The 18,258-nt window shown below is 42.6% G+C and overlaps 1 protein-coding gene across 1 annotated transcript in view; it reads left to right on the top strand.

Moving 5' to 3' along the window:
- PPM1H (protein phosphatase, Mg2+/Mn2+ dependent 1H) overlaps nucleotides 1-18,258 on the top strand; it is a 288,777-nt gene that overhangs the window by 124,895 nt on the left and 145,624 nt on the right. The window contains exon 3 of the mRNA XM_025402759.1: nucleotides 7,175-7,519. Within this exon, the coding sequence (XP_025258544.1) occupies nucleotides 7,175-7,519 (345 nt within the window). The remainder of the gene's footprint in view (nucleotides 1-7,174; nucleotides 7,520-18,258) is intronic.

Genomic DNA, 18,258 nt, shown 5'->3' with positions numbered 1-18,258 from the left:
GCAGTGAAATCGCAGGTTTCAGATGCTTTAAAAGCATCATGTTCATACCATTTGTGATTCCCCAGGCCAATCTCTTAGATTCATAGTTGCATTGCCCAGGCTACCTTATCTCTGGCTTAGACTCCTAACCTTGATGAAGGCCCCTCACTGCTCGTGTGATACTGAGGAGACATTCATTCCTTCATGTTCCCAGGTCTGACTTTATGCATCAAACCATCTTGCTTACCTTACAGCAGTTGATGGCATCATTTTGAGAAGAACCAGGTAGGAAAGAAGGGAGAATCCTCATATCCTTCTTAAAATAAGTGTACAGTCTGGGCCTGGTAGCTCACCCCTGTGATCTCAGCACTTTGGGAGGCTGAGGTGGGTGGATGACTTGAAGCCAGGAGTTTGAGACCAGCTTGGCCAACATGGTGAAACGCTGTCTCTACTAAAAGTAAAAAATTAGCCTGGCATGGTAGCACATGCCTTAGTACCAGCTACTTGAGAGGCTGAAGCGGGATAATCACTTGGGCCTGGGAGGCAGAGGCTGCAGTGAGCCAAGATCGCACCACTGCACTACAGACTGGGTGACAGACTCTGTCTCAGAAAAAAAATAAAATAAGGGTACAGCAAAACCTGTTTGATCATTCCACCTTTGAAAATAGATTTTTATTATCTGTAATATTTTGATCACGTTTCAAACACATGTAGCCCTCTCTGGCCTCATATTGTTCTTTGAAACACGTCTTGCAGTCCTACATGAGCCTTTTAAATTCTAGTGCTTCTTTCTTGCCATGCAGCTTTCATAGCACTACTAGGTACAGAGGAATTACATCTCACTAGTACCCCCAAGGTGGTAAATAGAGGCTTCTCAGTCTGCCTTGTGCCAGACTGGAATCTCACCCTAGCCCTCAAGGTCACTGTCCAGATGGTGCTCAGGGTGCAGTGGGAGCTTCTGGAAGGAGATGATATTTAAGCGCGTACTGAAAGCCAGGTGGAAGTTATGTAAAGGAGGTGGTGATGGTTAGTGGTTTGTGATGAGCTGCAAGTTTGGTAGTTTGGTGTGGGTGGGAATTGAGTAAGGTCTAGAATGTGGGGAGAGATTATCAGAGACTGCAAACTAGAGGCTCACAGACAGGAGCCAGCCCATAGAGCAGGCTGTTAGACTCATAAAAGAAAATGACCAAATGTGTATTTTAGGAAAAATCACTCTGGTTGCAACTCAGGTTGTAGAGTAGAAAAATGGACTCTGGCACTATGTACAAATTAAGGCAAGTTTTCCCTCTGGGGATAGGGTAGGGGTGGTCACCTTAGCAAAGAGGTTGATGGCTGAAAGCATGAACTCTGGTCTCTGCTGCATAACTTAATAGATGGTGACCTAGAGTGGTTCTATTCTCTGCCTCTCATTTTCCTACAATATAAAATGCAGATAATTACCACACCTCTCACAGAGGACTGGAGTAAGGATTAAATGAGTTCGTATTTGTAAAGCATTTAGAGTATTGCCTGCTATATAAGGTTCATTAAATGATGGGATGGGTGGCCAAACACAGTGCCTCATACCTGTAATCCCAGCACTTTTGGAGGCTAAGGCAGGAGGACTGCTTGAGCCCAGGGCTTCACTAGCCTGGGCAGCATAGCAAAACCTCATCTCTGAAAAATACAAAAATGAGCTGGATGTGGTGGTGCATGCCTGAAGTCCCAGCTGCTTGAGAGGCGGATGCTGGAGGATCACTTGAGCCTGGGAGGTTGAGGCTTCAGTAAGTCATGGTTGTGCCAGTGCACTCCAGCCTGGGTGACAGCAAGATCCTGTCTCAAAAACTAAATAAATGATGGGAAGGTTTTTCTGGACCTGTAACTGGATGTGTTTCTCTGACCTTAGGGTCTCTTACACTTTTAACAGCTGAGCTGAACTCTAAGCACACACTGTGGTTGTATTTCCCCGAATAGTATGTCCCTCACTTTACATCCCCCTAGCATAGGAGGACACTGAAGATTTTTAAATCTCATTATGAACTTGTTTTTATCTAGTTCAAGGGATTAAAAAACAACAACAATGAACCATGGCATAGAAATGTTAAGCAAAAGGGACAACCAGCTAGTGGCCCAACACCTGTCCTGCCTCCATTCAGCTGATGATTGGTGTTGAATAGGGGATTAGAATTCAAATCTTCTCATCCGTAATCATTGTTCTTTCCACTTTCCTATGAGTTAGAGCTCTTACTGTTTATACCTCTGTTTTATGATGCTTTTCATTGTTCATATGTGTTTCTTATGGCTGGAATGTGACTGAATGTTTTTTAGGGCAGCGTTTACCTCCTACCTTAGTATCATCACTTTCACCCTTACTTCCCTTCTAATCTCATAGAATAGCTTGAGTGATCGTTTAAAAACATAAATTGATTTTGTCATTCTCACTTCAGTCAATGATTTTTTCTGTTGTTGTTACACTTAAGCTAAGCCAGGATCCTTCACGTGTCCTGTAAAAAATGAGTGTTCTAGCTGCTACCCCTCTCTCCACCCTCATCTTGCTCCTTACTCTCCCGCTCAGCCACACGGCCATGGTTTAGTCTATGCCCCTTCTACCGCAGGGGCCTTGCACCTGCTGTTGCTCTGCTTGGCATTCTCTCCCCTCCCCTCCTTATCTCATGAACTTCCATGCGTCCTTGGCTTAGTCCTGATGTCCTCAGGAAGCCTTCTCCAATGTGTCCTGTCCCTCTGTAGGCTGGCCTTATAGTGCTAAGAATTTCTCCTTGTCCTCTCTTTGATCAGATTTGTGATCTTATGTTTATATGTGTGATTATTTGATCAGTGTGTTAGTATGTTCTCTCACTTCTCTAAAGAAATACCTGAAACTGGGTAATTTATAAAGAAAAGAGGTTTAATTGGCTCACTGGTCCACAGGCTGTACAGGAAGCATGACTGGGGAGGCCTTAGGGAAATGTTCAGTCATGGTGGAAGGTGAAGGCGAAGCAGGCACGTCTTACATGGCCAGAGAAGGAAGATAGTGAAGGGGGAGGTGCTACACACTTTTAAACAACCAGATCTCGTGAGAATTCACTCACTGTGGCAAGAACAACAAGGGGAAATCCATCCCCATGATGCAGTCACCTCCCACCAGGGCCCTCCTCCAACACTGGGGATCACAATTCAACCTGAGGTTTGGCAGGGGACACAAATCCAAACCATATCAATCAGTGTTTATCTTCCCCATTGAACTAGTAAGGTCAAGCCATGTCTGATATCTCTTTCAGCCAATCTTTTATCTCTACTGCCTACTCTAGAGCCTGTTGCATAGAAAGTGCTCAAATCACATATTGGTAGAATGAAAAATCAACTATTTTATTTCTTAGCACCTAGCACAGAATTGAATGGAAATCAAGTTTTAAAGAGCACAGAGTAATGGCTCATGTCACCATACCTACTCAGTATCTACTGGCATTATACTAAGAATTTTATTTAATGGCTTCAGTTAAAAAAAAAAAAAAAAAAAAAAAAGCCTTCAGTATTTATTGCTGTAGGGTAGACAAGCCAACTAGTCAGAAGTAGATGTTATATGCATACTTTATCTCTTTGTCCATCAATTTTCTGAAAATAGAGATCCCAAATATTTATTTTTCTTAGTGTTTTATATCCTACCCCTCTAGTTACATTTTTTCAAATGTAATGTTTTATTTTTCCCAGTTTTATTGCAGTGTGATTGCCAGAAATCATGTATTTAGGTGTGCATGATCTGATATATGGGTACATTGTGAAATGACTGCCACAATCAAGTTAATACATCCATTCCCTTACATAGTTACCAGTTTTTGTGTGTTTGTGGTGAGGACACTTAAAATCTACTCTCTTAGGTAATTTCAATATACAGTACAGTGTTACTAATTATAGTCACTATACTGTACATTAGATCCACAGAATTTACTCATTTTATAACTGAAACTTTGTACCCTTTGACCATTATCTCCCCATTTTCCTCAACCCCAGCACCTGGCAACCACCATTCTACTCTCTGCTTCTACGAGTTTGACTCTTTTTTAGATTCCACATATGAGATCAAGCGGTATTTGTCTTTCTGTGTCTGTCTTATTTCACTTAGCATAATGCCCTCCAGGTTCATTCATGTTGTTGCAAATGGCAGAATTTCCTTCTTTTTGTGGCTGAATAATATCTTATTGTAAGTAAGTAGTATACACCACATTTTCTTTACCATTCATTGATGGATGCTAAGGTTGTTTCAGTGTCTTGACTGTTGTGAATAATGCTGCAATGAACATTGGGCTATAGATACTAATTTCATTTCCTTTTGTTATATAACCAGCAGTAAAATTGCTTCATATGATGGTTCTATTTTTAATGTTTTGAGGAACCTCCATGCTGTTTTCTGTAATGGCTGTACTCATTTACATTCCCACTAACAGAACAGAAGGTTCCTTTTTCTCCACATCCTAACACTTGTGTCGTTTTTTTTTTTTTTTTTATACTAGCGATTCTAACAGGTGTGAGGTGCTATCTCATTGTGGTTTTGATTTGCATTTTCCTGATGATTATTGATTTTGAGCACTTTTTCATATACCTGTTAGCCACTTGCATGTCTTAATTTGAGAAATGTCTATTCAGATCCTTTGTCCGTTTTTTAATAAAGAAGAAAAAAATTAAGAAAACAGTGAGTTTAATATATTGCAGTAGAAATTAACCAAAATGAACCATTGACAAAATGAAAGCATCCTTAATGAGCTATGGGACAACCTCTAGGGACTACTACAGGTGTAATTAGATTCTTCCAAGGAGAAAAGAGAGAAGGATACCAAACAAAATTTTTTTTAAGAAATAATGGGTGAAATTTTTCTAAATGATATGAAATAACTGTAAGTCCACAGATCTAGAAAGACAAATTCCAAGCACATGAAACAAGAAAATAACATTAAGGTACATCATGCTCAAATTGCTCAAAGCCAGGATAAATGCAACTGTATTTTCTTAAACAACCTTTTTTCTTTTTCTTTTTCTTTTTTTTTTTGAGACAGGGTCACTCTGTCGCCCTAGGCTGGAATATAGTGGCAAGATCTTGGCCTCTTGCAACCTCCTCCTCCTGGATTCAAGGGATTCTCCCATTTCAGCTTTCTGAGTATCTGGGATTACAGGCATGAGCCACTGCGCCCAGCTATTTTCTTATACAATCTTTAGGCCTTTTCTTTTTTCTTGGCTATCTAGAACTCTCCAGTATGATGTTGAATAGAAGTAGTGAGAGCATACATTTTTTTTTAATTTTGCCCAGTGTTATGGGAAAGCATTCAGTATTTCACCATGAAATATGATATGAGCTATAGATTTTCCTTAGATGCCCCTTATCTGGTTGGGGAAGGTCCTTAATTTCAGTTCACTGAGTTTTATGAAAGGTATCGATGGTGAGCATCTTTTCACAAGCCTGCTGGCCATTTGTCATCTTTGATGAAATGTCTCTTCAAGCCCTTTGCCCATTTTTTCATTGGCTTGCTTGTTTTGTTTGTTTGCAATAGAATTGTAGGACTTTCTTGTATATTTTGAAAATTAACCCCTTATCACACACATGCTTTGCAAGTGTTTCTTCTCATGCCATAGGCTACCTACCTTTTGGTTTTGTTGATTACTTCCTTTGCTGTGCAGAAACATTTTAGTAGTCCCACTTATTTGTTTTTGCTTTGTTGCCTGTGCTTTGGGTATCATATCTAAATAATCATTGCCAAGACCAATATCAAGGAGTTTTTTTCCCCCATGTTTTTTTCTAGGAGTTTTATGATTTCGGGTCTTACATCTAAGACTTTAGGCTATTTTGAGTTGGTTTCTGTATATGATGTAAGAAGAGGGCCCAATTTCATTCTTTTGCATGGGGATAGTCACTTTTCCTAATACCATTTATTGAAGAGACTCTTCTTTCCCTAATGTGTATTCTTGGTACCCTTGTCAAAGATTAGTTGACAACATATGTGTGGGTTTATTTCTGAGCTCTCTATTCTATCAGCTATATCATAATTGAGCTCCTTTTCTCTAAGATCTAATGCATATGTAATTCAAACATGGGTTCAAAAGTGCTCATCTTGACATAGTCTAGAAATCCACCGGCAGCCACTAAACCCAACGTAGGTGAGGGAACCACGGGTTGCATGTAGCCATAAGTCAGGAAGAGGGAATGGAGAGACTGAGAGTCCACATCAGCTGGAGACTAGTTCTCCACATCAGCTGGAGAACTAAGGGAGGTGGAAAGTACAAAGAGGAGACTTGAATTGGCTGCATCTTGTGAGGCCTGGACTAGACTAGGTGTCTAGGGTGAAAACATGTTCTAAAAATTCAGGATGTAGACCAAGAAAGATGGAACAATTATCCCAGCATTTAAGGGCTCTGAAAGGGGAAAATGGGTCTACTTATTTCCCATTGTAAAACCTGAGAAATGGCCTTTTTCCAAGGCCCCAGACCAAACCTACTCTGGGAATGAAATAGGAGGTTCCAGGCACGGTGGCTCACGCCTATAATCCCAGCGCTTTGGGATAATCTCAGCACTTTAGGAAGCCAAGGTGGGCAGATCACTTGAGGCCAGGAGTTTGAGACCAGCCTGGCCAACATGGTGAAACCTCATCTCTACTAAAAATACAAAAAAAGAAAAATTAGCTTGGTGTGGTGGCACGCGCCTGTAGTCCCAGCTACTCCAGAGACTGAGGCATGAGAATTGCTTGAACCTGGGTGGAGTTTGCAGTGAGTCTAGATCGTTCCACTGAACTCCAACCTGGGCGACAGAGTGAGACAATCTCAAAAAAAAAAAAAAAAAAAAAAGACGGGAGGTAAGGAGTTAGATGTTCAAGCTGGACTCATACAGACTTGTCTGTTTGTAGGAGAGTTTTACGCAAACATTTACACCTCAAATTAAAGTAGATCTCACCCTCCAAGTAGTAGCTTAGTATGTGATCATTTGGGCTCGCTTGCTAGGTGGGGAGGCAGGGACCACTTCATCCTTCTGGTGCTGGTAACAATAGTGACTCATCTGGGGACCCTTCCCTGAGCGTTTGATTTTGTTTTGGTTGCTATGTTTTGACTGCATTGTTTGCAGACGACAGACAGGCAACCAAGTGGACGCTCAGTCCCACAGGTGTTGCACAACCTGTATGATCCTGGGGCAAAGGCCACAGCCGTTCTCACTCCTCCTTGTCGTCCTCTCTCACAGGAATCTGAGGGTGTTTCCTGCCACTATTGGTCGCTGTTTGACGGACACGCGGGTTCCGGGGCAGCGGTGGTGGCGTCGCGCCTGCTGCAGCACCACGTCACGGAGCAGCTGCAGGACATCGTGGACATCCTGAAGAACTCCGCCGTCCTGCCCCCCACCTGCCTAGGGGAGGAGCCTGAGAACACGCCTGCCAACAGCCGGACTCTGACCCGGGCAGCCTCCCTGCGCGGAGGGGTGGGGGCTCCGGGCTCCCCCAGCACGCCCCCCACGCGCTTCTTTACCGAGAAGAAGATTCCCCACGAGTGCCTGGTCATCGGGGCGCTTGAAAGTGCATTCAAGGAAATGGTAGGTATTCCTGGGAGGTATTCCTGGGGCAGCAGGGCCAGTCGGGCGCCTGCGCCAGGTCTGTCCGTCCTTCCTGGAGGGCTCCCAGAAAGCGTACGGTTTTGCTGCCCGGCTCCTCCCGGATGGCCGCCTGTGATAATGGGGCTTCCATTCCCAATAGAAATTGGCAGCAGACAGAGTTCCTGGCACCAGTTGCTGGCAAAAATGTAGAAGGCTGGGTGCAGTGGCTCACGCTTGAAATCCCAGCATTTTGGGAAGCCGAGGTGGGAGGTCAGGAGTTCAAGACCAGCCTGGCCAACATGGTGAAACCCCATCTCTACAAAAATACAAAAATTAGCAGGGCATAATGGCGGTTGCCTGTAATCCCAGCTACTCGGGAGGCTGAGGCGGGAGAATTGTTTGATCCCGGGAGACAGAGGTTGCAGTGAGCCGAGATTGCACCATTGCGCTGCAGCCTGAGCAACAGAGCGAGACTGCGTCTCAAAAAAAAAAGTAAAAGAAGATGAAAGAGACAGTGCATGAGGTCATAGGCTTATTAAATAAAGGCCTTATCGCTTTTATTTCCTATATTCATATTGATGCCAGCTGGTAGGATTGCACTTGGATGTGAGCATGATCACCATCTGTTTTACGGATGTGTATAAAGTCCAGTGTTGGGGGAAACAGGGTTTAGGAAAGTGCTCAAATGTCCCCATCCTATATAGATGTGATCTAAGAATGGCTGTTTTACCACAACTGGGAATGTGGTTCATACTGCAGGCAAAGTGCTGGAGGAGAACAGAACCAGGGGCCAATATCCAAGAAGTCTTAGTTTTACCCAGGCATGTGGATTTGTCTGTTCGTTTCCATCTGAATGGGTCTGATCGGGAGTTTATCATCCTTCCCTGTTGGCCTCACTCCTGAGCACGTCCTCGGGAGAGTGCCACAGCTCTCACTGTCCCTTGCTGCCCCTCTGCCTGGCAGGAGTGCACATAGAAGCCGCCTGTGCTTTGTTCTATGCCAGCTCTTTCCCTCTCTGAGCTTACTTTATCCTGAGCCAATTATTTTGGTTTTGAAGATTTTCTTTCTTGCTGGGCAACCTGCATACAGATAAAGAATAAGAGATATTTAAGGATATTTATAAGGGCTTGAGTTAGGCAAGTGGGCGGTCATAGCCTTAAAACCTGGAGATTACAAAGTGATGAGAAGCTGTTAAATGAAGTCAAAGCAGCAAGAAGCATCTCGCCAGAACCAAGTAGGCACACAGTGCATGTTCCAGGATCTCACGGCATCAGGTAGTGTGCTAAGAAGGACAATACGTATAAATAATGACATAAATAATGACAATACGTATTGTCATCTGATTTGTTTATAAGGCAAAAATAGTTCATATATTCACCCCTCAAATTTCCATCCTCTTTTTATTTAAATGTATCCCTTCTTTGGTCTCAGCTTTTTCTCTCCTTGTTACAGAGATAACATTTACCCTTTGACTAGCAGGTGGTTTAAAATGCACCTTGCTGGGTGTGGTAGTGGTGCATTGCCTGTCATTCCAGCTACTTGGGAGGCTGAGGCCAGAGGATTGTTTGAGCCCAGGAGTTCTGAGCTGTCATGTGGGTTCAGTGTCAATGTGGTGATCTCCTTGGTGCAGAGCACCACCGGGATGCCTCAGGAGGGGTGACCCGGCCCAGGTCAGATACACAGCAGGTTATAACTCCAGTGCTTTGTTGTGCCAGTAAATGGCCACTGTATTCCAGCTTGTGCAACACAGCGAAACCCCATCTCTTAAAAAATAAAGAATAAAAATTTAAAATGCACTTCCATCTCAAGACTGTCTGATAGCCTGCAACCCTGCAATCCCAATAAAATACCAGGAGGCTGAAAAAGATTATTTAGGAAAAAAGGAATTAAGGTAGGAAAATTGACTCCTACTCAGTCGTGGTGTAAAATCTCAGTTTCTGCCTCTCTAGAAGCTCTGATGTCAATAAATGTTTCTAGACACTAATACTCAGAATGCCAAGCATTGAATTTATTTTTTTAAATTATTTAGGCAAAAATTTGACAATGGGCTCTCCTGGTAATGGGAGGAAATTCAGTTTGCACGGCAGAAGTGAAAAATAAAGGAAATGTTGGGATTTTAATTTCCTTCCCTTGTGACTAGTGCCAGAGGACATCTTTTGCCTGGAGCGGCTGCATTCTCAACTTTGTCCACTAGAGGCCAATGTCACACTGACTCAGGGCTCCACAGGGGCCTCAGGCTGTTGCTGCCCGTTGATGGCTCAGGGTTGCTCTTAACAACTGTGCTGGCAAAGAAAGGTTCATTCAGAAAAATACTTAAGAGGCTCATTTTAAAAATATTTCTACTTTTAATGAACCAATTCATCACCTCACATTTTTCTTGGAAACTTAGTCCCCAGCAAAAACAAAGATTGTTTGCTTCATTTTCATGTGTAATTCATTTGATCAATAATATTTGTTGAGAACCAACTAGAAGCCAGGCTTGACTGGGAAAAGAACATTGAGCCAGTTAGGCAAAGATGGGTGTTAAACAAGTAAAATATAAATGGGAGGAGCCTTGAGAGGGGAAATACAGGGTGACGCAGGAGTCTGGTGAAGAGATGAAGGGAAAGTTTCTCTGGGGAGGTGATGCCGGCGTGCAGGGGTACAGAAGTAGAGCAGACATGTGCAGGGCAGGGTGGGGAGAATGAATGCCCTGGGCTCAGGCAACCTGGGTAACAAACCCAGCCTGAGAAAAAACCCAGGTGGGCCAAAGGGAGCAAGCCAATGTTGCTGTGGTGGAAGATAGATCTTAAATGTAGCAATGTCAGGTGAATGAGGAGGAAGGGTGGAGCCCCCGTGGAGACCCAGGCCCAGGTGTGCCATATCATGAACTTTTAGCTTTAAGCCATGTCTTTTCCCTTTGTGTTCCTCTCAGGTTTACCCCCATGCCCTAGCTTCCTCTTCACACTTTTTTTCCCCAGATGGTCCATCTACGTCCCCAACCTGCCTAATGCCTACCGGGGCTTTGCACTGTGAAAGGAAAATAAAAACTGGGCCTCCGATCCACTATGGAAATTGGAAATTATTAGGAAAAAAAATTAAGCTGAAAGCTGAGTCATGCAAGAAACTGCGTTTCCTTTTATTCCTAAGCAGATACTACATATGAATTGTTGAATATCTCCACAGGTAGCTACTCTGTGTTCACCTTATCTTACGGAACGTAAGATTTACTGATTTACTGATTTCTGGAGCCCCAGACTATCCCCTACCTGCTCCTTTTCTCTTGGAATATGTGGATGACCATACCCTCCCTCTTTCCACTCTGGCCCACTTTTCCCCTTTAAATACTGAAGCCCTCAAATTCATCTTTGGAGAAAGGTACAGACCACAGACTGTCTCTGTGATCTGTGTTTTTTTTCCTTCCAGGCGTGTCCTTACCCTTGGCCAAATAAACTGAATGGATTGAGACCTGTCTCAGATACTTTTTGGTTTACAGCACCTTACTTGGTTGGCCTTATTATGTGAGAAGCTCACCCATTCTTTGGTCCTCATGGCACCTGGAAGGGTGGTCATACCTTGTGCTTTGCTGGGGACTGGGCCAGTGGGTACCTGCTGTCTCAGGGTAATTGTTAATACTCTCCCCTTTCACTCTCAAATGTGACCCTCTTTGGATGATAAGTCTTTTTAATCACAGATGCTCTTGTCTTTCTTTGCTTCATCAGAGATTTCAGAAAAACTATACTCCAGTTTCATAGAAACAATGCCTTATCCTTATTAAATTGCTTAAGGTGAGCTTCAGAATCCACAGCACAGAAATTATACCAGCTTCAAAATAATAGCTGGAAGGCCACTGCCAACTCCTTTTTCTTTCCTCCCCCTCTCAATAGTAGGTTTTTGAGAGTCATTGCCTCACCGTGTATCCTAAACTTTTTTTTTTCCACCACAATAGCCACCCACTGTCTAATTTTCCTGTTTCTAGATGTTCTTTAGGTATTGCAGGTTTTGTGCCACTCTGATTTTATATAATAGGAAATTCAATATTAAGCGAGTTTTGTCATAGGGCATTTCGGCTTTGTGGCTCTCTTGCCTTCTCTTCCATTTTTAATCCCTAAAAGTAAAGTTCCCCAAGCCTTGCACCTAAGTCTCTAATTTACCTCACTGATGACATCTATGCAGCTGTCCCTCTGGAGATTCCAAGTGTCACAATATCCTTAAAAACACAGCTTCTCCTTCACTGGGAGTTTTTGCTTTGTTTATAATAGCTCAACAATGTGGAATCAGAATTCTTTGGACTCTCTCTTTGTTTCTGTCTACCTACTTGCTGTCACCATCTGTTTTGTCTTTTCCCTCAATGGAATGCTGTGATATTATGATATTCTGTCTTCAACACCATGTCCTGACATACAGCTCCTAAAATCCTTGAAATCTTCAAAGTGATAAGTATCTTTTTGTATCCTAATGAGATGACTGGTGGCTGGCAGCCTCTGGATAGATTCAGGATGGGGTCTGTACATCAAAAAGACCAAGGCAAGATTAGAGGGCTGCGCAACTAAGTAGAATCACACAGTAAGCTGCCGTGGATAATGTAGATATCAGGTGTATTACAGTGAATAAAATGAAAGAATAGCCTAATTTAGATGGGCCCAAATAACTTGGGTGTGTGTGTGTGTGTGCACGCACGCGCACATGTATCCTCAACCTCATGGGAGGGTAGAAGGGCTGAAGGTTGAGTTGATCACTAACAGCTGATGATTTAATCACCCGTGCCTATGTCATGAGGTCTCCATAAAGACCCGAGAGGATAGGGCTCAGCAAGCTTCTGGGTAGCTGAACACGTGGAGGTTCCTGGAGGGTCACGAGGGCATGGAAGCTCCGCACCCTATGCATCTCCTCATCTGTATCCTTTGTAATATCCTTTAGAATGAACTAGCGAATGTATGTAATTTTTTCCTGATTTCTGTGAGCCACTCTAGCAAATTAATCAAACCCTAGGAGAAGAGGGCTTTTGGGAACCCAGATTTATAGCTGGTCGGTCAGAAGCACAGGTAAACCAACCTGGGGCTTGCGACTGGCATCAGAAGTGGGGGGTCAGTTTGGGGACTGAGCCCTCAACCTGTGAAATCTGATGCTATCTTCAAGTACATAATAGTGTGGAATTGAATTGGAGGACGCCCAGCTGGTGTCTTCTGCAGAACTGATTGCTTGCTGGGTATGTGGAGGAAAATTCTCACACATTTAGTCACAGAAATCTTCTGTATTGGTTGTTGTGGGGTAAGAACAGAGGAAAAACAGTTTGTGTTTTTTCCACTAAGAACTGTTCCTCTCAGTCACTAGTATTTATTGAGCTTACATCTTAAAATCAGTATTCTTTTAGACACCACTGAGGCAGTAAAAGATAAGATCTTATGGTCAGGCACTTTGGTTCACGTCTATAATCCCAGCACTTTGGGAGGCCCAGGTGGGCAGATCACCTGAGGCCAGGAGTTTGAGATCAGCCTAGCCAACATGGCGAAACCCTGTCTCTATAAAATTACAAAAAATTTAGCCAGGCGTGGTGGTGCATGCCTGTAATCCCAGCTACTTGGGAGGCTGAGGCATGAGAATCATTTGAACTCTGGAGACAGAGGTTGTGGTAAGCCGAGATCACACCACTGCACCCTAGCCTGGGCAACAGAGTGAAACTCTGTCTCAAAAACAAAACAAAGGATCTTTTATGTGGGGACATTTGTAGTCCCACGTTATATGAATATAGAAATATGCAATATCTGATTTATTTTGATATTCTAAATAACAAAAGGAGGTAGTGAAATGTTGATACCTTTCCCAAAGGGAAACACTGTTAAAAATGTTCAGAAACACTCAAGTCAGAATAAATAGTACCTATTTCTGGGGAAAAAGTAGGCACTAGTCACAAAATACAGATGAACAGAAGAAGAAAAAAATGCTTCCAATGAGGATAGATGGTAACAGTTTCATCAAATACTCTAGGCTTCTTTGAGAGCAGCGCTTTTCATCTTTGGTCCTCGGGTTGCCTGGCACGGCGTGGGGCTTGTGGTGAAGGTGACCCCTGACCACTGGTTTTTAATACTTACTGCGCACGCTGTCAGAGGTAGGTGTGCCCCTACGACCCCCTGATTGTATCTCAGATCTTCCTTCATACTGCGAAGGCTATGTAGCAAATCCCTCCTGTGTCCACTATGAAAAGTGAGCCTTGGCTTTTTCCTAAAGGACCAAAATCTCAGGAATTTTCTGACTGACTTCAATTCTGCTTCCCAGCAAGGCCTGGCTTAGCTCTGTTTTGTCACCTATTAGATTTATATTGTCACTTAGCCCAGGACAATAGGTATAAATAAGACAAGTGTCTTCTAAGTCCTGATTTCAAACCTTCTCCCTACTTCTCCACCCTCCCAAAAACATGGTTGAATATTCAACATTTCAGACCCATGGAGGAAGTCAATTCCACTGCAGGGTTACTTCCAGGAAGCCTTTGCCCTCCCAGAGATCAGAACCAAGTTAGCAGTGATTACCCTTTTAACCTGTTAACTATGGGATTTGAGTTCTGGACATAGCCGGGAGGATCTCAGAGTTCTATCTCCTTTTAAGAGTGGGTCTAGATTCCCCGTCACAGTCGGTTCTTCAGAAGGGAAGAAAATGGCAATATTTTAACTTATGGAACTACTAGATGTAATTCTATCACTGGGTAAATGGAAATACCAGGCAGCTAGGCTTTGTTGGTAAAAACTGTATAAATACATGGTGACATTGTGACGAAAAGGGGGCAAAGGTTATAGTTTAGAAATCTATAAATTAGTGTTTCTAGATTAATTATAATAAATTAGTGTTTTCCAAAATTAGCGTATTAATGGTAAATTGGGAACCCACATAGCTGTCTTTATTTAAGTTGGTTTTGTTTTCTTTGTTTTTGTTAGAACAGGAAGTTCCTCTAGGAAGGAATGAGCCTGTGATTCCACCAGCAGCCAGCAGGTGGAAATAGTAGGCAGTAGAGTGCTGGTTTTTCTTCCCCATTGCCTGGCTGGCAGATGGCCTTGTTCTCAGAATAAACCGGGATCAGATTTGGATACTAAAACCATGCAGAATCTGATTATTTGTGACTGACACTATTAGCAATGTGCTCAGAGCCGTGTTTTAACTCAGCTAGGGGGAGCTGCCAGGTCCTATTGGAACTACCCAACACTTGCTCCTTTCTGCAACCGGATATTGCTTTCCTTTTGCAACTTGAAATTGGTAGAAAACAAAGAATGACCTTGGAGTTGCATCATCTATGGGACTTTCAAATCAAATTATTACCATCCCGGGCAATATTTTTCGCTTACACTTCTTTCCTGCTGAATTAGTCTCATTGCACACACATCTCTGTTTGCTTTTCTTTCTTTCTTTTTTTTTTTTTTTCTTTTCTTTTTTTGAAACGGAGTTTCTCTCTTGTTGCCCAGGCTGGAGTGCAATGGGGCGATCTCTGCTTGGCGCGATCTGGACTCACTACAACCTCTGCCTCCCGGGTTCAAGTGATTCTCCTGCCTCAGCCTCCTGAGTAGCTGGGATTACAAGCATGCGCCACCACACCAGACTAATTTTGTATTTTCAGTAGAGACGGGGTTTCTACGTGTTGGTCAGGCTGGTCTCCACCACCCGACCTCAGGTGATCCGCTTGCCTCAGCCTCCCAAAGTGCTGGGATTACAGGCGTGAGCCACCGCCCCTGGCCCTCTATTTGCTTTCTCGGCTCCCGTTTCTCCTTGCAACAAGGAGCAAAATAAAATCCCACATCTTAAAAACTGGATCTATTGTTTGATTTAAAGATTAACCTCGCTTAAATGTAGTATTTAAGCAGACACAACAGAAGATAACTCAGTCCTGCTACCTAGAAAGTTGCCATGGAAGGTCTTCAGGACTATTGATTAAGCAGATAAATCAATTATCTTGTTAATTGAATCTTATGAGTCATTTAAGTGATCCTTTTAGACCATACTTGAATGACAGTATATGCATGTGTTTTGCTAGTCAGTTTATTCTAGACACATGGCTCAGGGTTCATTGACAGCTAAAATGGGGAGATATTCTAAATCAGTCTTTGCTTAGTACAAAGCAGTAAGCGGTTTTTTTCCATGATTTCACTGATTTTTGTAAAAATACCAAAAACTTGAGGTTTTTAAAAAAGTAGTTCCATGTTTTTATTTATTATCTAGAATATTAAAAACGTAATCTAATCTGAAAGGCGAGGATTTGAAGAAAAAATGTAGTTAATGCAATGGTAAATGTATCCTTATTGACTTAACTTATCATGTTTGCTCTGATAGTAAAAGAACCAGCCAGATGGTCCTTTAGTGTTCCTTTCAGTACTAAGATTTTGTGAAACATCTTTTAAAGAGGAGTAGGTGGTGTATGTGGGGAAAAAATAAATGTGCTATTTTGGCTTCTAGGGAGGAGGGGGAGGGAAGCAATTATTTTTAGAATATGTTCTAGTTGCACACGGTTTTAGAAGAAATAGAAGAGTGTGTTTTAACCACAGTGAATCCTTCAGGGGAGATGAAGTCTATGGAAACACGTCTTTCAAATCCTTCCCACCATGATCCCAGAGAGGACCCTTGTAATCAAAGAGTGTGTGTGCACATGTGCATGTATGCACACTTATGTCCCCACACGAATGTGGGGGAGGGAAGTGGCAAACGCATGCCCATGTTAGCAAAGTTTCTTGGATTAAAAAGTAGTTAAGTTCACTCTTTATGAGAAAGTGCTGCCAAATTTAGCATTCCTTATTTGGGGGAGCTACCGAGGGAGTATAGCTGAACGTAGAAAAAGGTGAAAGAAATAATGAAATCAATTAGAAAAAAATATTGAGTCACACTATTAATATAATAGCGAGGGGTTAAATGGGTAAGCTAACTGGAATGTTTCCCCCAAAGTTAAAGCAGAAAAGTTTTAGTGTTGAGCTCTTTACCTTGATTTTTTTTCTTAAGGATTACATAATTTTCTAAGCAGAATTTCTTGTGATAGAAACCATGATAAATAATGTACCTACCTGTGGTGTAGCCTGAACTTGCTTAACTGAGTCCCAGAGGAATCTTGCCTTGGACGGCCCTGTTACGTGGACTTTTTGCACCATAACGATTCTACCTTTTCGATCGTACTAGTGGTTTGATCAAGTCTATCAAACAAACACCATTCACATTCTAGTCTATATACAATATACAAGCAGTAGGTGTTCAAATAACTTTTTGAGATGGAGTCTCGCTCTGTTGCCCAGGCTAGAGTGCAGTGGGGTGGCACGATCTTGGCTCACTGCAACCTCTGGCTCCTGGGTTCAAGCAATTCTCCTATCTCAGCCTCCCGAGTAGCTTGGACTATAGGCGCACACCACCAAGCCCAGCTAACTTTTTTTTTGTATTTTTAGCAGAGACAGGGTTTCGTCATGTTGGTCAGGCTGGTCTCAAAATCCTGACCTCAGGTGATCCACCTGCCTCAGCTTCCCAAAGTGCTGGGATTACAGGCGTGAGCCACCACGCCCGGCGTGTTCAGATAATTTTTAATAAATATTGTCTTTCAGCCTTTTGGGTATTCAAGCAAATATTGATTCTGACAGTGAAAAAATAATCTCGGTAGCTGAGTAGTTCCTTTTGATATATGGATGTAGACTCTTTATCAATTTATATATTAATTTAGTAAAATATGTATCTATCATAGTATCAACTTTATATGAGTTCTTTAAATGCAAAAAAAAAAAAAAAAAAGAAATAGCAGTTCCATCCACAAACTCCTTTGTCAGTAGGGTTCGGGGTTCTGTTTTTATGGGTTTTCTTGGAGGTTAAACAGGCATCTTGATGTTTTCCTTCTCCTCTCTTGTATTTCCTTGAACTAATTCTTCCCACCCGACACCCATGCCCCTCCTTTTCATCCTACAGCCTCCTACCACTCTTGTGTAGGTTCTGACAACCACTTTTGTCAATCGAGCATTTTAATTGAAGCATGGGTTTCTGCTTAATTATTATCTCAGCGAGCGTTAGCATTGTAAGCTTTTCATTTGTGAATTGTGGAATCCATAAGGCAGAGGTAAGGGGATAGGGAGATAAAAAATTTAAAATTTATTTCTTCATTTGTCCATTGAACAGACATTTATTAAACTACCATTTACCTGGCCTAACCTGGGTGTTGAGGGCCTAAGGTGAGCGAGAAAGGCCACCGCTCTCAATGTTGAAGCTTCTGGGCTGCGGGAAGGGTCTAGATATCCTGCTAAGCCCCTCACACATGCCAGCTAATTTAGACTCATGACAGTCCTTTAAGAAAGCTAATTGATACATAGTTGAAGTAAATGTTAAAAATCCCACATAGTCCTTTGAAGTTCGCCCCATGCTTGATGCTTCTGCAGCTTTTGCTGCTGCTGTTCACTCCCATATCGAAGTGTTTCCTCAGTTGTTTATAAACCCCTATATCCCCCAACACGTATTCCTACCTCTTCCCTGTGACTCCTCAGCTCCCCTCCCCCAACCTCTTACCCAGCTCACTCCCAGTGTGTGGGTCTCTCCCAAGTCCTGGCTTTGTGTTTTTTCTCTATTTACTGGTTTTTGTTGTTGTTTTTTGTTTTTGAGACAGGATCTTGCTCTGTAACCCCAGTTGAAGTGCAGTGGCATGACCATGGCTTACTGTAGCCTCAAATTCCTGGGCTCAAGAGATCCTCTATCCTCAGCCTCCAAGTAGCGAAGACTACAGTCATGTGCCACCACATCCAGCTAATTATTTTTTGTAGAGA

The sequence above is a fragment of the Theropithecus gelada genome, chromosome 11, assembly GCF_003255815.1.
Source record: "Theropithecus gelada isolate Dixy chromosome 11, Tgel_1.0, whole genome shotgun sequence".
In the NCBI taxonomy this organism is placed as follows: domain Eukaryota; kingdom Metazoa; phylum Chordata; class Mammalia; order Primates; family Cercopithecidae; genus Theropithecus; species Theropithecus gelada.
The sequence above is the reverse complement of the archived record's forward strand: the minus strand, read 5'-3'. Positions and strand labels throughout refer to the sequence as shown.